The sequence below is a fragment of the Carassius gibelio genome, chromosome B11 (genome assembly GCF_023724105.1).
Source record: "Carassius gibelio isolate Cgi1373 ecotype wild population from Czech Republic chromosome B11, carGib1.2-hapl.c, whole genome shotgun sequence".
Lineage (NCBI taxonomy): Eukaryota > Metazoa > Chordata > Actinopteri > Cypriniformes > Cyprinidae > Carassius > Carassius gibelio.
Genome location: NC_068406.1, coordinates 6,343,384 through 6,358,224, shown reverse-complemented (window position 1 = coordinate 6,358,224; position 14,841 = coordinate 6,343,384). Strand labels below are relative to the sequence as shown.

At 39.6% G+C, this 14,841-nt stretch overlaps 1 protein-coding gene and 1 long non-coding RNA gene across 13 annotated transcripts in view; both read left to right on the top strand.

The window, feature by feature from the left end:
- Positions 1-12,112, top strand: part of LOC127967713 (uncharacterized) — a 33,955-nt gene extending 21,843 nt beyond the window's left edge. For all 4 annotated transcript variants that reach the window (XR_008155800.1, XR_008155801.1, XR_008155802.1 and 1 more), the window contains 2 exons: positions 2,073-2,189; positions 7,187-12,112. This is a non-coding gene — a long non-coding RNA (uncharacterized LOC127967713). The remainder of the gene's footprint in view (positions 1-2,072; positions 2,190-7,186) is intronic.
- Positions 1-14,841, top strand: part of kif21b (kinesin family member 21B) — a 123,630-nt gene that overhangs the window by 61,181 nt on the left and 47,608 nt on the right. For all 9 annotated transcript variants that reach the window (XM_052568351.1, XM_052568342.1, XM_052568346.1 and 6 more), the window contains exons 5-6: positions 13,321-13,452; positions 13,792-13,959. In XM_052568351.1, coding sequence (XP_052424311.1) covers positions 13,321-13,452; positions 13,792-13,959 — 300 coding nt within the window. The remainder of the gene's footprint in view (positions 1-13,320; positions 13,453-13,791; positions 13,960-14,841) is intronic.

Here is a 14,841-nt window from a genome sequence, read left to right as displayed (position 1 = left end):
AAATGACAGTTGAGACATCATCAGATTCGGCATAACCAAAGGAATAAAATGACATAAAAATAACAAAAATCGATCAACATTTACAGTAGTTATAAGGGGTTTTGCAAGAATCGTTATATCTCTTGAACACTAGGTGGCGCTGTCTTCCAACTTCCGGGGTACCTCCGGGATATGGTGTTGATGATGCCTATCGATTTTTGTGAAGATATGTACAATAGATCAAAAGATATAGCAATTTATGACAAAATTCAAAATGGCGGACGGGTGGTCCTGGTGGTCTCGACAAAATTGACATCCACAGATCCGGAATGATCTAAAGAATCCATAGACATCAAGAAAATAATTTTCTGATGAATTGTTCAGAAGTTATAAGCAAAAAAGTGCATTTTTGGTATCTCAACACCCATAGGTGGCGCTGTTCCCAAATTTGGCGTGGACCCCCAAATCATGGTGTAGATGAAGTGTACCAAGTTTGGTATCGATTGATCAAAGTTTGGCCGAGATACAGCATCTCAACCGATTTGAGGTCAACCTCAGTAAGTTCACAGCATCATAACTTTTTTTTTCACTAGTGTTCAAAAAATTCTGTTCAGTCATTTCTGTGCGGCTCAGTCCAAAGAACATCTTAGACAAATTTCAGAAGAATTGGACCAATTTTGAAGGAGGAGTAGTGTTTAGACTGAATACTGTACTTTTCAAAATGGCCGCTACTGTAATGGGCGGAGTCTTAATGTAAGATATGGAATGGAATCTCCATGAAGAGACAAAACAGATGTAGTAAGTTTTATTTTCATAGAATAAGTGGTTCAAGAGTTATTAACGTTTGAATGTTGAATTTTTGAACTGGTGGTGGCGCTGTAGAGTTGGTCCTAGAGACCCCAAAGTTGGTCAGATCACTAATAATGGTCATCTCTACAAGTGTGCCAAATTTCATCATTTTCCCATGTTCCCTTCATAGGGCTGCCATAGACTCCCATTGGAGAAGAAGAAGAATAATAATAATAATAATAATAAAGAAAACGTACAGATACAATAGGGGCTACAGCCCTCTGGGCTTGGCCCCTAAATATAGCTGCAAGCAGCGATACCGGGGCCAAGCCCTGAAGGGCTGTAGCCAGAGCAACGAGCGGGACGAAGCAAAACGGCCAAAACGGAACTTCCATCGGACCGACGTTACCCACCCCGGATTCGATCCCACGACCTCTCGGGTTCGGAACCGGTGCCTTAGCTAAGTGCGCCACATTAGTTGACACACAGTTTGCATGGCACAGAAGAGAGGTTAAGGTGTGAGAATGAACTCTCAAAATCCCGAAGCAGCATTTTAGCCAGATTAGCATGCTACGCTAAAAAATGCTAACGTTGCTCAAAGTTAACCAGATAGCTCAGGAGACCCATTAGAGTCAATAGAAACGTGTTAGCATTTTAGCTAATTAGCATGCTAAGCTAATTAGCATAAATCAACCAGCACAGGCACGGTCAACTTCAGAGCTGTACACGTCGGGAACGGGAGTGAATATCAAAAATCTGTTCAGTCATTTCTGTCAGGCCCGGTCTGAACTTCATCTGATAAAATTTTGGACAAAATTGAACAAGATTTCAGGGAGGAGTAGCGAAAAAACTGTATTTCATTCCATTCAATATGGCGGACAGACGCCATATTGGAAAATGAAAATTGAGACATCATCAGATTCGGCATAACCAAAGGAATAAAATGACATAAAAATAACAAAAATTGATCAACATTTACAGTAGTTATAAGGGGTTTTGCAAGAATCGTTATATCTCTTGAACACTAGGTGGCGCTGTCTTCTAACTTCCGGGGTACCTCCGGCACATGGTGTTGATGATGCCTATCGATTTTTGTGAAGATATGTACAGTAGATCAAAAGATATAGCAATTTTTGACAAATTTCAAAATGGCGGACGGGTGGTCCAGGTGGTCTTGACAAAATGGACATCCACAGATTCGGAATGATCTAAAGAATCCATAGACATCAAGATTATAATTTTCTGATGAATTGTTCAGAAGTTTTAAGCAAAAAAGTGCATTTTTGGTAACTCGACACCCATAGGTGGCGCTGTTCCCAAATTTGGCGTGGACCCCCAGATCATGGTGTAGATGAAGTGTACCAAGTTTGGTATCGATTGATCAAAGTTTGGCCGAGATACAGCATCTCAACCGATTTTAGGTCAGCCTCATTAAGTTCACAATTAAATAACTTTTGAACAAAGACGAAAATCAAAATTCTGTTCAGTCATTTCTGTGCGGCTCAGTCCAAAGAACATCTGAGCCAAATTTCAGAAGAATTGGACCAATTTTGAAGGAGGAGTAGTGTTTAGACTGAATACTGTACTTTTCAAAATGGCCGTTACTGTAATGGGCGGAGTCTTAATGTAAGGTGTGGAATGGAATCTCCATGAAGAGACAAAATAGATGTACTAAATTTTATTTTAATAGAATAAGTGGTTCAAGAGTTATTAACGTTTGAATGTTGAATTTTTGAACTGGTGGTGGCGCTGTAGAGTTGGTCCTAGAGACCCCAAAGTTGGTCAGATCACTAATAATGGTCATCTCTACAAGTGTGCCAAATTTCATCATTTTCCCATGTTTCCTTCATAGGGCTGCCATAGACCCCCATTGGCCAAGAAGAAGAATAATAATAATAATAATAATAAAACATACAGATACAATAGGGGCTACAGCCCTCTGGGCTTGGCCCCTAAAAACATACAGATACAATAGGGGCTACAGCCCTCTGGGCTTGGCCCCTAATAATAAAGAAAACGTACAGATACAATAGGGGCTACAGCCCTCTGGGCTTGGCCCCTAAATATAGCTGCAAGCAGCGATACCGGGGCCAAGCCCTGAAGGGCTGTAGCCAGAGCAACGAGCGGGACGAAGCAAAACGGCCAAAACGGAACTTCCGTTGGACCGACGTTACCCACCCCGGATTCGATCCCACGACCTCTCGGGTTTGGGACGAGTGCCTTAGCTAAGTGCGCCACATTAGTTGACACACTGTTTGCATGGCACAGAAGAGAGGTTAAGGTGTGAGAATGAGGTCACTGAAGAAAGTTGCTTAGCAATTTAAGCAGCATGATATGGAAAGTTGAGTAAATTGTAATTCAGACTTCTGAGATATGTCCAGAACATGGTTTTAATAATCCCTACCGATTATAGTAGAAATCTTTCCATGGGTTGAAAAGATATAGAAACTTAGGACACAATTCTTAATGTCAGGCAGTTAGTTTAGTTAATCCTGGCAAAATTTACATCCATGGATTCGGCATGTTTCGAGGAATAGACTGACGACAAGATCATGATTTTCCAACTAATTGTTCAAAAGTTATAAGCAGAAATGTGAGTCTTTGGTATCTCACGACCCATAGGTGGCACTGTTCCCAACTTTGGGATATATTCTCAGTTCATAGTGTTGATGAACTGTAGCGAGTTTTGTGGCAATTGATCAAAGTACGGCTGAGATATAGCCTCTCATACAATTTCGATTGAACACTATTAACTTCAGGGCATCATAACTCTTTTTTTGACCAGTAAGTCGAAAAATTCTGTTCAGTCATTTCTGTGCTGCTCGGTCCAAAGATCGTCTGAGGAAATTTTGAGAAGAATTGGGCCACATTTGAAGGAGGAGTAGCGAAAAAACGGAATATTGTACTTTTCTTAATGGCCTTCACTGTAATGGCAGGAATTTTATTGTAAACTATTCAATGTGATCAGCGTGAAGAGAGGAATCAGGTGTACTAAGTTTTATCTTGATAGAAGAAGGTGTTCAAAAGTTATAAGGAAAAATGTGCATTTATGCTATCTCATGACCCATAGGTGGCGCTGTGCCCGAATTCGGCATGAACCCTCAGATCATGGTGTTGGTGAAGTGTATCAAGTTTAGTTTCGATTGATCAATGTTTGGCCGAGATACAGCCTCTTAACCGATTTTGGGTCGACCTCGTTATGTTCACAATTTAATAACTTTTGAACAAAGACGAATATCAAAAATCTGTTCAGTCATTTCTGTGCGGCTCGGTCCGAAGATCGTCTGTGGTAAATTTCAGAAAAATCAAACCACTTTTGAAGGAGGAGTAGCGTTTAAACGGAAACACTTAATTAGCTTAATAGCAATTATTGTAATGGGTGGAAACTTAATGTAAGGTATAGAATGTAATCTCCATGAAGAGAGTAATCATGTGTACTAAGTTTTATCTGTCTAGACCAAAGGGTTCAGGAGTTATTAAAGTTTCAAAACTGAATTTTTGAACTGGTGGTGGCGCTGTAGAGTTGGTCTTAGAGACCCCAAAGTTGGTCAGATCACTATTGGTGACCCTCTCTAGAAGTGTGCCAAATTTCATCATTTTCCCATGTTCCCTTCATAGGGCTAGCATAGTGATCGATTGTTTTTGCTCGAAAATTCTACCAAAAACAATCGCTAATATAGCTGCAAGCAGCGATACCGGGGCCAAGCCCTGAAGGGCTGTAGCCAGAGCAACGAGCGGGACGAAGCAAAACGGCCGAAACGGAGCGTACGTCAGGACAACCGATCAGTTCAGAAGTAGAGAAGTTTGAAATTGAACAGAACTTTAGATGAGAAAGACCAAAAACATATTTTTGATTGAAGGCAAACACACTCAGGAAATGCAAAGGCTTGAACAGAAGCAACATTAACTGCCCTTGATCCAAACCCATGAACTCAGAAACAACATTAACTGTCCTGGATTCGAACCCATGACCTCAGAAGCTCAGAACCAGCGGCTTAACATACTGCACCACTGAGTCTTTACACATCCAGTGAGCTGCAGAAGAAAGGTTAAGGTGTGAGGATGAGGTCACTAAAGAAAATTGCCTAGCATTTTAAGGTAGTTTAGTCAATCCTGGCAAAATTTACATCCATAGATTCGGCATGACCCGAGGAATAGAAAGACACCAAGATCATGATTTTCCAACTAATTGTTCAAAAGCTATGAGCAGAAATGTGAATTTTTGGTATCTCATGACCCATAGGTGGCGCTGTTTCCAACTTTGGGATATATTCTCAGTTCATAGTGTTGATGAAGTGTAGAAAGTTTTGTGGTGATTGATCAAAGTACGGCCGAGATACAGCTTCTGGAACAATTTCGATTGAACACTGTTGACTTCAGAGCATCATAACTCTTTTTTTGACCAGTAGGTCGAAAAATTCTGTCCAGTCATTTCCGTGCGGCTCGGTCCAAAGATTGTCTGAGGAAATTTTGAGAAGAATTGGGCCACATTTGAAGGAGGAGTAGCGAAAAAACGGAATACTGTACTTTTCTTAATGGCCTTCACTGTAATGGCAGGAATTTTAATGTAAACTATTCAATGTGATCAGCGTGAAGAGAGGAATCAGGTGTACTAAGTTTTATCTTGATAGAAGAAGGTGTTCAAAAGTTATAAGGAAAAATGTGCATTTATGCTATATCATGACCCATAGGTGGCGCTGTGCCCGAATTCGGCATGAACCCTCAGATCATGGTGTAGATGAAGTGTATCAAGTTTAGTTTCGATTGATCAATGTTTGGCCGAGATACAGCATCTCAACCGATTTTGGGTCGACCTCGTTATGTTCACAATTTAATAACTTTTGAACAAAGACGAATATCAAAAATCTGTTCAGTCATTTCTGTGCGGCTCGGTCCGAAGATCGTCTGTGGCAAATTTCAGAAAAATCAAACCACTTTTGAAGGAGGAGTAGCGTTTAAACAGAAACACTTAATTAGCTAAATAGCAATTACTGTAATGGGTGGAGACTTAATGTAAGGTATAGAGTGTAATCTCCATGAAGAGAGTAATCATGTGTACTAAGTCGTATCTGTATAGACCAAAGGGTTCAGGAGTTATTCAAGTTTAAAAACTGAATTTTTGAACTGGTGGTGGCGCTGTAGAGTTGGTCTTAGAGACCCCAAAGTTGGTCAGATCACTATTGGTGACCATCTCTAGAAGTGTGCCAAATTTCATCATTTTCCCATGTTCCCTTCATAGGGCTTGCATAGTGATCGATTGTTTTTGCTCGAAAATTCTACCAAAAACAATCGCTAATATAGCTGCAAGCAGCGATACCGGGGCCAAGCCCTGAAGGGCTGTAGCCAGAGCAACGAGCGGGACGAAGCAAAACGGCCAAAACAGAACTTCCATCGGATCGACATTACCCAACCCGGATTCGATCCCACGACCTCTCGGATTCGGAAACAGTGCCTTAGCTAAGTGCGCCACATTAGTTGACACACTGTTTGCATGGCACAGAAGAGAGGTTAAGGTGTGAGAATTAACTCTCAAAAGCCCGAAGTAGCATTTTAGCCAGATTAGCATGCTACGCTAAAAAATGCTAACATTGCTCAAAGTTAACCAGATAGCTCAGGAGACCCATTAGAGTCAATAGAAACGTGTTAGCATTTTAGCTAATTAGCATGCTAAGCTAATTAGCATAAATCAACCAGCACAGGCACGGTCAACTTCAGAGCTGTACACGCCGGGAACGGGAGTGAATATCAAAAATCTGTTCAGTCATTTCTGTCAGGCCCGGTCCGAAGTTCATCTGATAAAAATTTGAACAAAATTGAACAAGATTTCAGGGAGGAGTAGCGAAAAAACTGTATTTCATTCCATTAAATATGTCGGACAGACGCCATATTGGAAAATGGCAAATGAGAGATCATCAGATTCGGCATAACCCACGGAATAAAATGACATAAAAATAACAAAAATTGATCAACATTTACAGTAGTTATAAGGGGTTTTGCAAGAATCGTTATATCTCTTGAACACTAGGTGGCGCTGTCTTCCAACTTCCGGGGCATCTCCGGGACATGGTGTTGATGATGCCTATTGATTTTTGTGAAGATATGTACAGTAGATCAAAAGATATAGCAATTTATGACAAAATTCAAAATGGCGGACGGGTGGTCCTGGTGGTCTTGACAAAATTGACATCCACAGATCCGGAATGATCTAAAGAATCCATAGACATCAAGATAATAATTTTCTGACGAATTGTTCAGAAGTTATAAGCAAAAAAGTGCATTTTTGGTATCTCAACACCCATTTGTGGCGCTGTTCCCAAATTTGGCATGGACCCCCAGATCATGGTGTAGATGAAGTGTACCAAGTTTGGTATCGATTGATCAAAGTTTGGCCAAGATACAGCATCTCAACCGATTTTAGGTCAGCCTCATTAAGTTCACAATTGAATAACTTTTGAACAAAGACGAAAATCAAAATTCTGTTCAGTCATTTCTGTGCGGCTCAGTCCAAAGAACATCTGAGCCAAATTTCAGAAGAATTGGACCAATTTTGAAGGAGGAGTAGTGTTTAGACTGAATACTGTACTTTTCAAAATGGCCGCTACTGTAATGGGCGGAGTTTTAATGTAAGGTGTGGAATGGAATCTCCATGAAGAGACAAAATAGATGTACTAAGTTTTATTTTCATAGAATAAGTGGTTCAAGAGTTATTAACGTTTGAATGTTGATTTTTTGGACTGGTGGTGGCGCTATAGAGTTTGGCCTAGAGACCCAAAAGTTGGTCAGATCACTAATAATGACCAGTTCTACAAGTGTGCCAAATTTCATCATTTTCCCATGTTCCCTTCATAGGGCTGCCATAGACTCCCATTGGAGAAGAAGAAGAATAATAATAATAATAATAAATATAGCTGCAAGCAGCGATACCGGGGCCAAGCCCTGAAGGGCTGTAGCCAGAGCAACGAGCGGGACGAAGCAAAACGGCCAAAACGGAACTTCCATCGGACCGACGTTACCCACCCCGGATTCGATCCCACGACCTCTCGGGCTCGGGACCAGTGCCTTAGCTAAGTGCGCCACATTAGTTGACACACAGTTCATATGGCACAGAAGAGAGGTTAAGGTGTGAGAATGAACTCTCAAGAGCCCGAAGTAGCATTTTAGCCAGATTAGCATGCTACGCTAAAAAATGCTAACGTTGCTCAAAGTTAACCAGATAGCTCAGGAGACCCATTAGAGTCAATAGAAACATGTTAGCATTTTAGCTAATTAGCATGCTAAGCTAACTAGCATAAATCAACAAGCACAGGCACGGTCAACTTCGGAGCTGTACATGTCGGGAACGGGAGTGAATATCAAAAATCTGTTCAGTCATTTCTGTCAGGCCCGGTCTGAAGTTCATCTGATAAAATTTTGAACAAAATTGAACAAGATTTCAGGGAGGAGTAGCGAAAAAACTGTACTTCATTCCATTCAATATGGCGGACAGACGCCATGTTGGAAAATGACAGTTGAGACATCATCAGATTCGGCATAACCAAAGGAATAAAATGACATAAAAATAACAAAAATCGATCAAAATTTACAGTAGTTATAAGGGGTTTTGCAAGAATCGTTATATCTCTTGAACACTAGGTGGCGCTGTCTTCTAACTTCCGGGGTACCTCAGGCACATGTTGTTGATGATGCCTATCGATTTTTGTGAAGATATGTACAATAGATCAAAAGATATAGCAATTTATGACACAATTCAAAATGGCGGACGGGTGGTCCTGGTGGTCTCGACAAAATTGACATCCACAGATCCGGAATGATCTAAAGAATCCATAGACATCAAGAAAATAATTTTCTGATGAATTGTTCAGAAGTTATAAGCAAAAAAGTGCATTTTTGGTATCTCAACACCCATAGGTGGCGCTGTTCCCAAATTTGGCGTGGACCCCCAGATCATGGTGTAGATGAAGTGTACCAAGTTTGGTATCGATTGATCAAAGTTTGGCCGAGATACAGCATCTCAACCGATTTTAGGTCAGCCTCATTAAGTTCACAATTGAATAACTTTTGAACAAAGACGAAAATCAAAATTCTGTTCAGTCATTTCTGTGCGGCTCAGTCCAAAGAACATCTGAGCCAAATTTCAGAAGAATTGGACCAATTTTGAAGGAGGAGTAGTGTTTAGACTGAATACTGTACTTTTCAAAATGGCCGCCACTGTAATGGGCGGAGTCTTAATGTAAGATATGGAATGGAATCTCCATGAAGAGACAAAATAGATGTACTAAGTTTTATTTTCATAGAATAAGTGGTTCAAGAGTTATTAACGTTTGAATGTTGATTTTTTGGACTGGTGGTGGCGCTATAGAGTTTGGCCTAGAGACCCAAAAGTTGGTCAGATCACTAATAATGACCAGTTCTACAAGTGTGCCAAATTTCATCATTTTCCCATGTTCCCTTCATAGGGCTGCCATAGACTCCCATTGGAGAAGAAGAAGAATAATAATAATAATAATAAATATAGCTGCAAGCAGCGATACCGGGGCCAAGCCCTGAAGGGCTGTAGCCAGAGCAACGAGCGGGACGAAGCAAAACGGCCAAAACGGAACTTCCATCGGACCGACGTTACCCACCCCGGATTCGATCCCACGACCTCTCGGGCTCGGGACCAGTGCCTTAGCTAAGTGCGCCACATTAGTTGACACACAGTTCATATGGCACAGAAGAGAGGTTAAGGTGTGAGAATGAACTCTCAAGAGCCCGAAGTAGCATTTTAGCCAGATTAGCATGCTACGCTAAAAAATGCTAACGTTGCTCAAAGTTAACCAGATAGCTCAGGAGACCCATTAGAGTCAATAGAAACATGTTAGCATTTTAGCTAATTAGCATGCTAAGCTAACTAGCATAAATCAACAAGCACAGGCACGGTCAACTTCGGAGCTGTACATGTCGGGAACGGGAGTGAATATCAAAAATCTGTTCAGTCATTTCTGTCAGGCCCGGTCTGAAGTTCATCTGATAAAATTTTGAACAAAATTGAACAAGATTTCAGGGAGGAGTAGCGAAAAAACTGTACTTCATTCCATTCAATATGGCGGACAGACGCCATGTTGGAAAATGACAGTTGAGACATCATCAGATTCGGCATAACCAAAGGAATAAAATGACATAAAAATAACAAAAATCGATCAAAATTTACAGTAGTTATAAGGGGTTTTGCAAGAATCGTTATATCTCTTGAACACTAGGTGGCGCTGTCTTCTAACTTCCGGGGTACCTCAGGCACATGTTGTTGATGATGCCTATCGATTTTTGTGAAGATATGTACAATAGATCAAAAGATATAGCAATTTATGACACAATTCAAAATGGCGGACGGGTGGTCCTGGTGGTCTCGACAAAATTGACATCCACAGATCCGGAATGATCTAAAGAATCCATAGACATCAAGAAAATAATTTTCTGATGAATTGTTCAGAAGTTATAAGCAAAAAAGTGCATTTTTGGTATCTCAACACCCATAGGTGGCGCTGTTCCCAAATTTGGCGTGGACCCCCAGATCATGGTGTAGATGAAGTGTACCAAGTTTGGTATCGATTGATCAAAGTTTGGCCGAGATACAGCATCTCAACCGATTTTAGGTCAGCCTCATTAAGTTCACAATTGAATAACTTTTGAACAAAGACGAAAATCAAAATTCTGTTCAGTCATTTCTGTGCGGCTCAGTCCAAAGAACATCTGAGCCAAATTTCAGAAGAATTGGACCAATTTTGAAGGAGGAGTAGTGTTTAGACTGAATACTGTACTTTTCAAAATGGCCGCCACTGTAATGGGCGGAGTCTTAATGTAAGATATGGAATGGAATCTCCATGAAGAGACAAAATAGATGTACTAAGTTTTATTTTCATAGAATAAGTGGTTCAAGAGTTATTAACGTTTGAATGTTGAATTTTTGGACTGGTGGTGGCGCTATAGAGTTTGGCCTAGAGACCCCAAAGTTGGTCAGATCACTAATAATGACCAGTTCTACAAGTGTGCCAAATTTCATCATTTTCCCATGTTCCCTTCATAGGGCTGCCATAGACCCAATGGGACGAAAAGAAGAAGAATAATAATAATAATAATAATAATAAAACATACAGATACAATAGGGGCTACAGCCCTCTGGGCTTGGCCCCTAATAAAGAAAACGTACAGATACAATAGGGGCTACAGCCCTCTGGGCTTGGCCCCTAAATATAGCTGCAAGCAGCGATACCGGGGCCAAGCCCTGAAGGGCTGTAGCCAGAGCAACGAGCGGGACGAAGCAAAACGGCCAAAACGGAACTTACATCGGATCGACGTTACCCACCCCGGATTCGATCCCACGACCTCTCGGGTTTGGGACTGGTGCCTTAGCGAAGTGCGCCACATTAGTTGACACACAGTTTGCATGGCACAGAAGAGACGTTAAGGTGTGAGAATGAACTCTCAAAAGCCCGAAGCAGCATTTTAGCCAGATTAGCATGCTACGCTAAAAAATGCTAACGTTGCTCAAAGTTAACCAGATAGCTCAGGAGACCCATTAGAGTCAATAGAAACATGTTAGCATTTTAGCTAATTAGCATGCTAAGCTAATTAGCATGAATTAACAAGCACAGGCACGGTCAACTTCAGAGCTGTACATGTCAGGAACGGGAGTGAATATCAAAAATCTGTTCAGTCATTTCTGTCAGGCCCGGTCTGAAGTTCATCTGATAAAATTTTGGACAAAATTGAACAAGATTTCAGGGAGGAGTAGCGAAAAAACTGTATTTCATTCCATTCAATATGGTGGACAGACGCCATATTGGAAAATGAAAATTGAGACATCATCAGATTCAGCATAACCCACGGAATAAAATGACATAAAAATAACAAAAATCGATCAACATTTACAGTAGTTATAAGGGGTTTTGCAAGAATCGTTATATCTCTTGAACACTAGGTGGCGCTCGCTTCCAACTTCCGGGGTACCTCCGGGATATGGTGTTGATGATGCCTATCGATTTTTGTGAAGATATGTACAGTAGATCAAAAGATATAGCAATTTTTGACAAATTTCAAAATGGCGGACGGGTGGTCCAGGTGGTCTTGACAAAATTGACATCCACAGATTCGGAATGATCTAAAGAATCCATAGACATCAAGATCATAATTTTCAGATGAATTGTTCAGAAGTTATAAGCAAAAAAGTGCATTTTTGGTATCTCAACACCCATAGGTGGCGCTATTCCCAAATTTGGCATGGACCCCCAGATCATGGTGTAGACGAAGTGTACCAAGTTTGGTTACGATTGATCAAAGTTTGGCCGAGATACAGCATCTCAACCGATTTTAGGTCAGCCTCATTAAGTTCACAATTGAATAACTTTTGAACAAAGATGAAAATCAAAAATCTGTTCAGTCATTTCTGTGCGGCTCAGTCCAAAGAATATCTGAGCCAAATTTCAGAAGAATTGGACCAATTTTGAAGGAGGAGTAGTGTTTAGACTGAATACTGTACTTTTCAAAATGGCCGCTACTGTAATGGGCGGAGTCTTAATGTAAGATATGGAATGGAATCTCCATGAAGAGACAAAACAGATGTAGTAAGTTTTATTTTCATAGAATAAGTGGTTCAAGAGTTATTAACGTTTGAATGTTGAATTTTTGAACTGGTGGTGGCGCTGTAGAGTTGGTCCTAGAGACCCCAAAGTTGGTCAGATCACTAATAATGGTCATCTCTACAAGTGTGCCAAATTTCATCATTTTCCCATGTTCCCTTCATAGGGCTGCCATAGACTCCCATTGGACGAGAAGAAGAAGAAGAATAATAATAATAATAATAATAATAAAACATACAGATACAATAGGGGCTACAGCCCTCTGGGCTTGGCCCCTAATAATAATAATAATAATAATAATAATAAAACGTACAGATACAATAGGGGCTACAGCCCTCTGGGCTTGGCCCCTAATAATAATAATAAAACGTACAGATACAATAGGGGCTACAGCCCTCTGGGCTTGGCCCCTAATAATAATAATAAATAGTGTAATGTAGTAAATAGTGAGAACAATAATAATAATCATTATGATATAATACAATTCTTTATTTTGTATTATGCATTATTATATAATTATACATTAATATATTGTTGTTAATAATAATAATAATAATAATAATAATAATAATATGTGTTATTAGTATGATATAATATGAATATTTCTTTCTTTTGTATTATATATAAATGTTGTTGTTAATAATAATTATTATTAAAACATGCATGCCATGTTATATAAACACTGAGGAAACAGTGGCTTGTTGCTGGAGAAGCTTCATTGTTTTGACAAAAGCTGCTGTCACAGTTCCTCCCTACATCAGTTCCCATTGATTGTTTTCACTCAGAAACTAACGCATGATGAAAGTGTAACGCTTTGTGAATGTAATTCTATTGTTGGCTTGTTTATTTGTCTTAAATGGCTCTTATTGCTTGATGTCTCGAGGACAACAGCAAGCTTTAGTGAGTAGAATAACAGTAGTGTGTGCTTCCTCCTCAGCTGCTGCAGTGTCTGAAGCTGGGCGCTCTTTCCCGCACCACCGCCAGCACACAGATGAACGCCCAGAGCTCCCGCTCTCATGCCATCTTCACCATCCACCTCTGCCAGATGAGAGTCTGCCCGCAGCCACAGGTACAGGAGCCACTTCAGATGCTCACAGTAATGCCCACAACATCTGACAACACATGTGAATGTTAATTAAAAGTGCATGCATCATGTTGAGAGCTATAACCCTAAACTACTGGATAAGAAAACCATTGACAAGTTTGAGCAGGTCTCAAGTTTTAAAATATTTAAAATAAATTGAGCTCAGACTGCTGGGATTCGAAACGGAGTAATTATATAAAACCACTGGCATTAGAAACATCGACACTGAACATGTCGGTGCACATTGAAAATGCATTTTCAAATTTGTAATTTAAGATGCTTGTGTTAGTGGCTTAAAGCTGCAGTTGCGTTTTCCCCTTGCAGATGAACGGAGAGATGAGTGATGTGTCTGATGCCTCCATCTCTCAGCCCGAGTACGAGACGCTCACTGCCAAGTTTCACTTTGTGGACCTGGCTGGATCAGAGCGGCTCAAGCGCACAGGAGCCACAGGAGAGAGAGCGAGAGAGGGCATCTCTATCAACTGTGGCCTGGTACGTGTGCTATTCAGACTGTAGGGGCTTTCACTACAGGTTAGTTTTAGAAACATAGTTATAGGAACTGGCCAACAGGACTGTCCCCTGACAGCTACATTTTCCCCTAGGGCCATTTTCCTGCTTGCATTCTGTCATCTAAAGATGATTTGAAATAATACTTTTATTCAGAAAGGATGTGTTGATAATTCATGATTATAAAGATTGATATATATAAAAATATATTTTTTATATTATAAAAATATTAAACCGCTAAAAGAGTTTCAAACCATACAAAATAAATCTGCATAATTAGAATGGTTTCTAAGGATCCTGTGATTAGGGACTGGACTAATGATGCTGAAAAGTTACAGGAATACATTTGTATTTAACGTATATTAAAAAAAGAAAGCCACTATTTTAAATTGTAATAATATTTCACAATGTTATTTTTGGTGTTTTTGATCAAATAAATGCAGCCTTGATGAGCATATGAATTCTTAAAAAAATATAAGATAAAAAAAAAGAAAGAAAAGAAATAGTGTCAGAAAGAAATAGGCCTTTTGTGTACATAGAAAAAGTCTTCGATCTCTGAGTTCAGCTCATGGAAAATGGGGGCAAAAAAAAAGTGTTGCATTTATAATTTTGTTCAGTATAATATATATATATATATATATATATATATATATATATATATATATATATATATATATATATATATATATATATATATATATATATATATATATATATATATATATATATATATATATATATGTGTATATATATATATATATGTATGTGTATATATATATATATGTATGTGTATATATATATATATATATATATATATATACGCTTACTGAAAGTTATTTAATGCTTCATACAAAAGCCTTTGTTGGT